This window comes from Megachile rotundata, chromosome 5, assembly GCF_050947335.1.
Source record: "Megachile rotundata isolate GNS110a chromosome 5, iyMegRotu1, whole genome shotgun sequence".
Taxonomy (NCBI): domain Eukaryota; kingdom Metazoa; phylum Arthropoda; class Insecta; order Hymenoptera; family Megachilidae; genus Megachile; species Megachile rotundata.
The window spans coordinates 2,609,249-2,621,872 of record NC_134987.1 but is presented as its reverse complement, the minus strand read 5'-3'; the positions used below and the strand labels follow the sequence as shown (position 1 = coordinate 2,621,872).

General features: G+C 33.1%; 1 protein-coding gene across 13 annotated transcripts in view; it reads right to left on the bottom strand.

Moving 5' to 3' along the window:
• The window catches only part of LOC100883744 (CUGBP Elav-like family member 1-A), a 1,238,863-nt gene extending 1,233,854 nt beyond the window's left edge, over positions 1-5,009 (bottom strand). For 3 of the 13 annotated variants that reach the window (XM_076532022.1, XM_076532021.1, XM_076532023.1), the window contains exon 1: positions 4,427-5,007. In XM_076532022.1, coding sequence (XP_076388137.1) covers positions 4,427-4,437 — 11 coding nt within the window. In that variant the 5' untranslated portion in view covers positions 4,438-5,007. Of the gene's footprint in view, positions 1-4,426 lie in introns of all 13 variants that reach the window. The other 10 variants (XM_076532020.1, XM_076532025.1, XM_076532031.1 and 7 more) reach the window with 8 other exon arrangements.
• Positions 5,010-12,624: the final 7,615 nt, after the last annotated feature.

The window sequence follows — 12,624 nt, the reverse complement described above, 5'->3', positions numbered from 1 at the left end:
CATTACTGACTACACTAACATAACATCATCTAATGTAATGGTTACATTGATCAGAATGGCCTGATGCTATTGCAACTGTTGTATTTATGAACATAAATGATAATGCACGAATACTTTTTGTCCCGGCGATTTCTTACGGTCTCGTGAATTTCAAGTCATTTTAAGTCACTACATGATGTTATTGTCTTCGGTTTTGGGTCACTTGTCGCTGTAAGTGTAATGTTTAATATGCAGCTATGTATAATTAAATATACCTAATAATATAGAAAATATTGTTCTTTTTTGTTTCTATATTTCAAGTGTACGAATATTTTTGTCCTCCACTGTATGTATAACCTACTGTGTCTGTAGTACCTGCTTTAATTCTCTGACTGAATATTGTAAACTATTCTCTGAATTCATAGGTCTCATATTTTCAATAGACAGCGCGCGAACCTAATTTTTTTGTTTATTGTTTGTTCAACTGCTATTAATTTGAAGTATATAATGAAGAATTCGGTTTTTTCTTACAAATAAATTCTAATTCACGGAAGAACTACCTCAAATTCTCGTGCAATTTAAAAAGTTTCAAAAGTAAATTTAAAAATCATGAAATTTACATTTGCCTTTATAAAAAATAAAATATCATTAGCTCGAATTGGATATAGTATATCAAATTCGTTGTTCAGATCGTCTAAATGAAATTTACATATTTAATATATATATACATTAAAGTAAATAATTCATTAAAATACGAGTATATAAAAATACATAAAAAAAACATAAAAATAATTAGAATATAAATTCATTACAACATATTAATGTATACAGATATATATTATACCATTCACACAACTTCAATTTTAATCATCCAAAAATTTTGTATTGCGTATAAACTTTTTCGAATACTAATTGTATATTATATATTATATAAACTTTTTGATATCCTTCATTTGAATGTGAATTTGAGTTCCACTAATACATGTCAATAAAATTAGAGTATTTATTATTTCGAATGAAATGTTCCTTTCTGAGCATTTTAGACTACAATACTTGAAACATAAAAAAACGATTTTTAAAGTTTTGATCTGCCTATTTGTTTATTCGTAATTGAGTCGACAACTTCAGAATCAACTTTAATGAAGATTACATTATGGGGATAACATTCTCGATCACAATCTGCTTTTTGTTTTATTTGAGTACTTTTGCAATTGTAAAAGTGTTTATACAATTATTAATTAGGGTACATATTCTTAGACTGCTAGAGTCTCATGATTGTAAACTGATTCAACATAATAATCTTAGTTCTACAAATCTATTTTTACAAAAAATATAGGCACCGATATGTGAATTTACTAATAAAAAGTACAAATATGTAGGAACAAACTTTGCTCGATGTTACTTTCCATTATTTCAAAATAATAACACTCGCAGATAGATAATTATATTTTGACTTTTCCCGACTTTTATTCATCAGCTCATGTTCCCATTCAATATCACTTGATAATCATATAATAATCAATAATACTGATTCCTAATGTTAATCCCTCTTTCAAAATTCAATTAGTTAACGATAATCTTCTAACGATAATTCAATATCCCATTGGATATTAATTAGTCCAATTAATTTTTAATTACCTTTAAATATAAAAGGAACTCAATCTTTAAAAAAACAACGTAACAGTCTTCAGTATTAGTTATATTTTCTATAACTAATATATAACTAATATAACTTTAATATTTTCTTAAACCTTTTCATCTTTCTGATAGAGTAATTATAAAAATAATTTGTAACTCTGATGAGGATTAAAATTCATAGAAAATAATAAACAAAACTGTTCTATTCCTTTTGATAATGTCTAACCTATGTTCCACGACAAAACAAAGACAAAACAATTAAAGATTGTTCACTGTTAGGTAGGAGAAGAAATCATCTTTATCACATAAATTTCTTATATGACACACCTAAGTTTTGACAATACGTAGTTATAAATTATAATAGAATTTCAGAGTACATTTATATGTAATAATAAAAAACAAAAGATAGCGTGAACATTACTGAATTTTAAACATGAAGTGACTACTAAATTAAAAGTAACTGTAAATACTTTGCAAATTTATTTCCGTAAAGACGTTTTTTAGAAACAAATACAAATTTTTGATTCTACTATACCAAACGGAATAAACTATCAATTTTTTTTAATAGCGCTAAGTAATTTAATATCGTCTATCACATTATATCTATGTAGTTTCCTAATATGTTCCTCATAGACAACGTCAGTCATCAATTTTTACTTTTTTTATCATTACATAAAAAAATTTAGTGAAAAGGTAGTATCCAAATTCTTTGAATTCAAATATGATGAAGTTCGGTGCAAAAAAAATTTGTTCTCTAAATACATATGCGTTGTCTGTTTTGCCTTATATTTCGATGCTAGTGGTGTTAAATCTTTGAAACTTAGCTCGAAGATATATCATTTCATTTTAATTTTGTCTGATTTCATTTTGCTATCACAGTTTAAGAGATTTTTGCCCCCAACCTATGCCGATATCACCAACTACGAAAATTAGAAATGAAATCTTTACAGGAGGAACTGATATCATTGAGTTTTGAGAGAAGCTGATAAATAAGTATTGATGATATTTTATCGGAGCATACTTCATTGCGGCTTTCGTACACACGACAAGCAATAGAAAATCTTAGCGCATCTCAGAATGTATCCATTTTTATATAAAAATGTTTTTCTTCTAATTCCGATTAATCAAATTTTTTAGTAAATTTTATTATTACATAAAAATATATGATAACGAAATCTCTCATTCAAAAATAAGTCACATATTAAAATAATAATATTGCGGATAATACATAATGAGAGAAAGATACATTTTACTTGAAGAAAAAATTGTCTCTAAAATAGATGAAATAAAGCTGAAAGGATACAATTCTCAATAAATGTTTGATAAAGCTAACAAATGGCCAAGAAATGGTAATAAATTAATCGGAGTAACGATAACAAATTATTTACATTTTCTTCGCCGTAATCTAGCTTACAGTTAGAATTGATTGCTCCTCGAATGATTACAAACAGTACTGTATACATTTGAATTCTGAACAGTCAATCGTTGTTCAATACTGTGCAATACGAGGAGACAAGGCACGCGATGTCAAACGAAACAAACTGCAAAATGGCGTGCGATTGACGTGACGCAAACCATTGACAAATTTTCGTAACGACCAGCATCATAGTCAAGAATGGAACGATCTAATAATATCGATACCCATTTCTACTGTACGCAACGGTAACACCGTACATCGTACTGTGCACGCTTATGCGCGTAGTTCGATCGAGCTTCAAGGGCGTCCAAATCGTTTGCAGATGCCGTGGATCGATGCCTTTAACAATGAACGAATCGATATCGAAAGCTGGAGCAACAAAGCCACGCGATACCAGCCACGTTGGTTGATTTCAATTGCGAAAGCGCGCATCAGTCAGTCAAGGTGAGAAGGCCACGCAGCGATGTCAATGTAAACAGTTACTCAGCGGATCATTATACGGATTGCTGACAGAAACATTAAGAATATGAGCGAAAGGATTAAAAAGAGGAAGATTTGTAAAACTGGACACATGTTCGAGGAATACGATAAGAACAAAGTCTGTTCTCGCTTATTTGTTCAACTGCTCCAGATCGTTTGGCATTAATTTCCACAAATAGAAGTTATTTATTCAAGGACACCAGGTGATGAAGCTTTAGCAGAATTTTCTTCGCGGTGACTTTTGAACCGCTCCAAATTGAAATCGAAACGTAACAAAATTTTAAACGGAACAAAGAGACAACGAGATAGGGAGCATCGGTTGCACGCTGTTACGAAACATCGACGACAACGGAATGTTTCTCGATGATCTATTTAAATCTCAATGAGATCATTCAGTTCGTGAAACAATAGGCGAAACTTCAAGATTATAAATTGCTGAACTTTTCGACAAAAAGACGGAAACGTCGATGAATTCGATTTTCAACGACAAACTGGCTACAGTTCACTGTACGAAACAATAAATTCAAATAAGTTTACAATCTAGCATAATAACTGTCACGACACCTCGCATTCCATCGTTCGATTTAGTAGAAAGAAAACAAATGTCTGTTTATTTAGACATCGTCGAAACTCGCGGTTATTATTTCAATGTTACTTTGGTCAAATTCGAATAACGAGTCATGTGTACGTGTAACTTGGCTTATCAACGAACAGGATGTAAAATTCTCGTTAATATAACGTGCAGTACGATGTAGAACGTGAGAATCTAACCATCTAACCGACGAATTTGCTCGGCACCATCAGTAATAAACGACACTGACAGATCGAACACGAACCGATTGCAACCCCTAGCAATCGTCTCTACGGTTACACCAATATTCACACATGTACATATGTATATCTAATACCTACCCGATAGTCATAATCCAAAAGGTGTTTCACACTGAGTATCAAAGAGAGAATTCCTCACTGACGTTTTCACTGGCGACTGGCACTGTCGATTTTCCGTCACACCGACTCTGCTCGTAAACCAACACGTACCGATCGCGCACTGCTCCAGTTTAAGCGAAGAAGATTCCGTGAAGGCACCTCACCACACACGCGCCACGAGGATCACGAGCGACTCTATCCCGAGTGAGCTCGCGACGCAGATATCGCACGTATCCCTTGCCAGATACACGTGCACCAGTCGCCTAGTAAAGCTTCTTCGGTCTGCTTCCCGATCCGAGCTGCTGGAGCGAACAGGTGGGCGAACACGAGTGACGAGTCACGCTGTACGAGACACGCGAGTCTTATGAACTTCGTAAAACCGACGAAAGAGAACACGTACACGTCGCGACGGTTTGACGTCGACTGAGGAGAGCCGGGTCCGCGGCGTCGCGTCTGCCGCCCCTGCTGCCATACGATCCCCCACCAGTCGCAGATTTGGAGGCGCCACCGACGCTTACCACCCCTCTGGCTTCTCGTTCCTTTCGTTTTCTCCATCCATTCTGCTTTGCTGCGTCCAGACGCGTCATACCAACCCGTTCGCCTTCTACCCGCTGAGCATCACCAACTGACACGCACTCGCGGGGCTTGACCCTTCTGTGAGAACTCGTCATCTGATGTCCCGTGTTACCGATGATGTTTCCCAACCCGACCGGAAATGCTGATCGTTACGAGTCATGCAACTTTTAGAAGCTAATGTCCGATACGTCACGGATCGCTGCGTTAATTGTCATTTGATCGCGACGCGCACAATTTTAACCGATAATGGAACGCGCTGATAGGTTGATATATACCCGAGGCAACATTGCTAAGGGTGCAATGAAAATTTCAGAAGGTGGTAGGAAAGATTGAAAAGGGGGAATTTTGTGACTATAAACTGAGATTTAGCACTAGATTCACGGGCGTTCGATGCTATTTTTAGATTAAAAATAAAGTACAGCGATAAATATATGAGGGATGAAACATAAATTAATTTATACTATTATTCTTCATCTCAACGAAAGTTAACATAGATTTTGACAAAAGCATCTCAAAAATTTGTGTAATTTAAAAGAATAAATCTACGATGCGTCATTCCGTAATTTTAATGTTAAATACATACTTTTAACTACGAAATTGTTTTATGTTGGTAAATATATGTACAAGAAAGTGATCTCACTAATGTCAGTGATCTTGAAATCTAATGTCAACAACAATACTCTGAGCCATTTTACCCTGTACATATTACTGCTCCGCTTTAGAGATGTTCACAAAATTCTTCAATTAAGTTTGAAGTACCAATGTTTGGCATATTCTACTACTATACATATAGCACTGGTTTATTTTACATATATTCTTAATATGATGCATCTAAATGCTCAAATGTGAATGGTGATTTGTTGAAATATAGTATACTGGTTTATATGAATAAGGAACATTAAAAAAAAAAAACGATATTATAACGGATACATAATAATAAAATATATTTTGTTGTGTGTATTATTGTATATTGTATATTCAATTCAAATTTTTTATGCGTATCTTAAAAGCCAAGGTCGAGAAATTATTAGAACATACTTCAAGGTTATCGAAATTAATAAGCTATATGCATTTTGAAATTTTGGATATATGAAAATTCTTAAATATATAAACTTTTAAATTTAAAAACGCTAAAGAAATGAAAGAATTTGAGAATTTGAGCACTTGAAAACTTGAGAGCTTCACTATTTAAAAATTTGAAAATGTAAGAATTTTAGAAGAGTCTGGGAATTTAACAATCTAAAAGTTTAGGATTTTATGCATTTGAAAGATTGGGGATTTTGTTGATTTATAAATTTGAAAATTTGAAAATTTCGGGGAATTCGGGATTTAGAAATTATAAAATTTGAAATTTGCGGGGTAGAAAATTTGGAAATTTGAAAGGTTTTAATGTTTAAGAATTTAGAAGTTATAAAATTCGCATATAATGGCAGTAAGAAATGTTTAGTATTTTAAGGGCTGGTAGTATTTATCAAATATGAAGAAAAATATCGTAATGAACATGGGTCAACAAGTTTCTACAGCGTTAATCTGCTTAACGTTCAAGGTAAATTCTTCAGAAACGAGAAGTTAAATGTAACAATGTTAAATCTAAACATCTTAACACGTAAGAAATAAGAGGAAAAAATAAGTAGAGTATAGAAATTTTCTTTAATTTCAAACCGTTTTAATATTAACTTACAATAAAATAATTTTCAGAAAAAAAATACACCGACTTCGAAGTGCACTAAAAAGTATAAAATAATTTCTATTTCCTAATTAAGTAATTTCTATTTCATTCAATCATACAATTACGTAACAGATATGAATGAAACCTATTTACTAGTTAGGTAGTATATTAAATACATTTCAACCTTTTCGGGGCGACGCAAAATTAAAAGCTTTTCTTGAACATGTCAACATTTGGACAGCCGAACATAGGCAATGCTTGTATAGCTATTTCTTTTTCTATACATATAACTCGGCAGCACGCCGCGAAGTAGGTGTTAGTGCGTATAAAATGTAACTATGGTCTATCTAGCCCTTTGCGGACGGGACGGTTCGAAGTGAACCGTACCGCGGGGCCGAGTTCCTGCCAGGATAGTCATTAAAAATTGCCAGCGCATGTTTCTGCTTAAACGCGGTTTTCGTTCATAGCATTCCAAGTCAAATTTTGGACATATTATATGTTCATGCACAGATTTAAGTGCATGCACACATGTACGCGTTTCTCGGCTCTATCAGTTGTTTTCGCGGAACGCATAGTTAAGTTTCTCGGCCATAGCCACGCAGTTACGTGGGACACATATATGCGTTTCTCGGCTCAATCAATTGTTTTCGCCAAACGCATATATGAGTTCTTCGGCCAATTTGATGATTTACGCAGAACGCATATATGTATGCGGCGGTAGTCCGCCAAGGGATAGATTCATAGAGTATGCGACGGAAAGACTCGATCGCTGCATATGCTATAAAGATAGAGCCCATCTGCTGCAAATTTGGTAATTCCCGCGTCGTGGGCTCCGTTTATAGGTTCTTAGATCCCTGGCTTCCACATGCGAACGAAGTCGATTCAATTTCATTTATATCAGAAACGTTGCGAAATGAAGATGCAGTCGTTACATTTACGTATATAACCAGATATATCTATAATGGTTCGTATTCTTTCTCAGGATTTATTAATTTCCAATACGTCATACCACAATCAACTGGTTATTGGCAGGAACGTTTACTGAGGTATTTTTAATTTTGCGCCGCCTCCGAAAAGGTTGAAATGTATTTAATATACTACCGAACTAGTAAATAGGTTTCATTCATATCTGTTACGTAATTGTATGATTGAATGAAATAGAAATTACTTAATTAGGAAATAGAAATTATTTTATACTTTTTAGTGCACTTCGAAGTCGGTGTATTTTTTTTCTGAAAATTATTTTATTTCACGCTTTTTAGTGAAATGGGGAGAATTGTATAGGATACTGTGAGACAGTTCTTCCGGACTTTTTTTTGTCTGCGTAAATGCCATGAGCATAATTAAGTAAAAGACAACATGGATATTCGTTTTCCAATTTCTTTTTTCGCTAATGTCTTGAAAACTATAGCTTTCTGTCAATTACGCATAAGGAAGAGGTTGTCCAGAACCATGCCCCTGACAACATATTAAAAGGACATTAAAATCATTCGAAGTTGATTTCAAAAGTTAATAACAAATTTTTTCGCTAATATCTCGAAAACTAAACATTTCCGCGAAATTTGTATATGAACAAAATTGTTCAGAATCATGTCCGCGATAAGATATTGAAAGCGCACTAGAATCGAGAAAAGTTTATTTTAAAAGTTGCCGGTTTTTCTGCAATAACAACACTTTGCAATTAAAAAATGAAAAATTTTTTGATAATGGTACCAATGGGGAGTCAGCACCTTCCATATGCAAAAGGTTTCATTCCGATCGGTCCACCCAGTTAGGCGTAATCGGCGAACATACATAGGAAAAAAAAAAAAAAAAAAAATATATATATACTGGTCGAATTGCGTAACCTCCTCCTTTTTCGAAGTCGGTTAAAAATATATACAAATACATATGTTGTACATATAATGAAAGTGATTGCAGAAAGATTTATTTTTTAGAAAACCATATTATACGGAAGCGACATTAAGTTACAGTTAAATTGTGTCTTACCATGTATTATATATATTTTTTTACAACAAGAAATTGTCACACTTTACTAGATGAAGGTTAATTTCACACAAATGCGATCGGTGAACAGTGAGAAATATTTCAGTTTTCAGCGAAATTGATATGACGTATTATGCTAGCCGAGAAATAGCAGAAATGCATTTTATGAATGGTCTTACTAATGGAAGTGCTACAACCACTAGAAAACTTTGCGCGGAAAAATATCCGATCCACAAAATAGAACCTCACGTATTGTTTGTGAAACTTCATCAACGTCTTTCTGAAACCGATTAATTTAAAACGTAGCAGGAAGATCTGACCCGTTTCGATCCGTGATATGGTGTTCCGTGACCTGAGGGCGCTTGAAGAAGATCCGGAAACAAATAAGAGAAGAATTTTTTAAAATCTTCGAAAATCTCTCACGAAGATATAAAACTTTTATGGAAATGGAAGGAGGATTCATGGAAAATCTGTTATAAATATCTGTAAAAGAAACAGTGAACATCGTTATATACATTAAAATTTGTGAAAATAATGTTGTCATCTGCTTTATTGACAGTGAAGTACTTCAAGATTCATTATAAGGTTGATATAAATATTTACATCAACACTGTATTTTAAATATACTATTGATACATATTTACCTTGACCGTAGGTCAACAAAATGCAACGCATTTATGCACGGCTAATATAGCACTATAAGAAACAAAGAAAAGATAGTTATATGATCGCATATTCTTTTCTTGTATTATACTAGTTTCGAAATCAATGTTTATGGAGTTATCATTAGAATTACAAATTGTTCACAAAAATTCTATTGTAAACAATTCAAAAAAAATTCACAGGAAATTATGAATTACTCACATAGAAATATATAATACTAGACTACTGTTGATAACAGTGAAGTCTGAGCGTGCGTATATAGATTGATTGTGCTACACCAATAAAAATCAATCGTTCATTCTATGATTTGAAAAGATATAAATAGCATTAGCCTCGAGCTTTTTTTTTCATTTTATGCTGTTAAAAACTTCTATAACTTTGATAATATTTAGTTTGTTTATTTTATCGATTATGCTTCATGTAAATTATGTCAATTGTATTGTTTAAAAATTTTTTTATTTTTGTGGATGAAATTTGTGATATGTGAAAATTATGGAATCAATTCAAGCAATTTATGCGGAAAACAATATGAAAAGATAATTTACAACTTATATTCAAAGTAGGATGTATTTAAAAACTACAAATCTCTTGATGCCATAAATCTTCTCCTTTCAACAACGGATGGTTTCCTTTGAATATTGTCAAGTCGCTCTCGTGTAAATGGTTTCAAGATTGCAAGGTAAAAAAATGGATTAAAGTGGGCCAATCTCAACCAAATTTTCATCTGCAATGCCCCATGCCATGAGAATGCTAAGTTCAAAATTTGGTTAAGATTGGTCCAGTAGTTTTGGCCCTAGCGTGGGTAATTTCCCTACATTTTTCATCTTATAGTCTTCGCTAACGCTCAGACAATTCGCTAACGCTCAGACAATTATTATTACTATTATGGTGAATTATCTTTAAGTATCGAGCCTACATATCACAGTGCACTGGTAACATTTCCAAAATCGTAAAAAGGAGTAATAAATATGTTTAATTCTCTAAATTTGTTTATTGTAAGCGGTATATGAATTGTGTTCATAATTTTTCGAAAATGCAATTATATAAATTACAACCATTTTAAAGATGAGATTAAAATTAATCATATTACTAATTAAGAAGAGAAAAAAAGAAATTGAAGAAACCTTAATACAGTTAGCTTGTAACATATAAACAGAATGTTGACTTGAGTTAACGTATCGTCGAAGGCTTAACTTCTTTAACTCTTTGACGCACAGGATTTCAGATCAAAAATAAATCCATGTTGCACAGGAATTTTATCGGGTTTTAAATGAAATAAAATTGGTATATTTTTATTAATAAAGGTATAACATTATGTAAAAATATAACAAAATAGTAACAATTAATTAAATTTTCAAGAGTATACAACATAAACAATAAAGAAAAATTGTTTTTTTTATTACTCCACAAGTTGTATGGTGGGACAAATGAAATCCCACTATACTTTCATCATTTGCAAACAAATTTAACCATTGATTTATATTATAAAAATCGTTACTCGCTTATGAAGAACTAATTTTTATAGAAATTAACTTACCTCTGCGATTTGTAACATGAAACTATGAAAAAAATGTGAGTGCAATAAACCTTCCGCTTATAACAATTGCTCAGCCGGTAATTGCATGTTGAATGTTGCCAACACAATGAATACATTTGTAACATTATTTGAAAACATTACCAACTGCTTTACGTAAATAAAGCGAACTATAAACCTATGCACATGCAGCTACTGCAAGATTTCTTGCAGTAGGGACTAAACATGGTGGGACTAAAGATGTCACTTTTAATCGCACCGTGCCCCAAAGAGTTAATATTATTATAGAGTACACGCATTTTTGTCATTTACCGAACTGGTTATATCCACTAATAACCTCAGACAACATCGTGTGTCGAGAAGTTGAATAAAAAATTTTAGAAACAACATTTCTATAGTCATCTTGTATTTAACTATGAATATACCTATAGGAATCTGACAACTATGTCAACGTATACCGGTAACAAATGTGATGAGCGAAGTGAATGATGCACTAGTTTTGCCCTTCTGCCGTCTTTCTGGCGATGTTCTTATATCTACACTGTATATTGATTATGTCTATTTGTCCCGCGTTATGGGCGCTCACTGGTGGCAGTATTCGACGCACAAGATCTTAACGCGTAAATTGTAATTGTGTGAAGTGTTGCGTGAACAGCGCGGATTCGAGCACCCAGCATTATTCTGACCCAGTCACAACTTAATGAGCTCTGAATCTGATTATAATTGATAGTCCGTGTTAAGTTGTTGATTCGTGTGTAACGTCCCTGCTACTAGAACCAGGTATTTACAGCACTTATGAAGCAAAGAGCGGCTTTTGCCTATTAAGCGACTCGTTTTTACTATAACTAATTCTAAAAGAATGTGGGATCGCGATGGCGTCTGATTAAAGAGTGAAATCTACAGGTTAATACCTTTCATTAATTAGGTTTATTCAAGTAACGATGAAAAAGAGAGTTATAATTAACAATTTTTTTAGCAAATATAAAAATGTATGTATGACTGAATTCTATAAGCAATATGGAGTATACTAGAGTTGTTGATATCGCAAATCGCAAAACGGTAGCTAACCACTTCAGTAACGCGGTTTTATAATGATATACGCAACGCAAAAATATAACGCAATTTTACAATGGATCTAGATCCTAACAAAACTGACAGAACAATATTTGGTTAATTACAAAAACTCTAAAACTTGTATTGGACGTGGAACAATTACTCCTTGGTAGAGTGCTTTTTGTCAGAGCACAAATCGGCACCCAAAACTTGATCGCTTAATTGGGGAGCCTGCGTTAGCTGGCTACTAGAACTACCCAACGATCGAGTATCCAAATGGCTGATATCCGCTGTCCAGTCAAAACTAAGAATCTTGTAGGCTCTTACCAGTTAAAACTGCTCCAGTTCGTCGCTTCCTAAGAGGTCCGGCACGTACTATTTTAAAGATTGTTCTGCTTTCGCAGCCTCTGCTGCACGCCCTTTTATACGCAGAGAATCATGGGGTTTTCCCGCTCAAAAAGTAGTTATTGTTTTATTACGCTTTATTTATTAACAAATATATATTAGTTTGATTAATAAAAATACGCTTTGATTTATTATTAATTAGTTTCTCACAAGTTTTCTCGTTAAATCGTATTTTTAATAATGTTTAGATACCCAAATTATAAGTGTTTCAATAGAAGAAATAATTAATCGCAACCAATACATAAAATAATAGCTAAAAATGTAACGCAATTTATAATGAGTAAATAATTAATA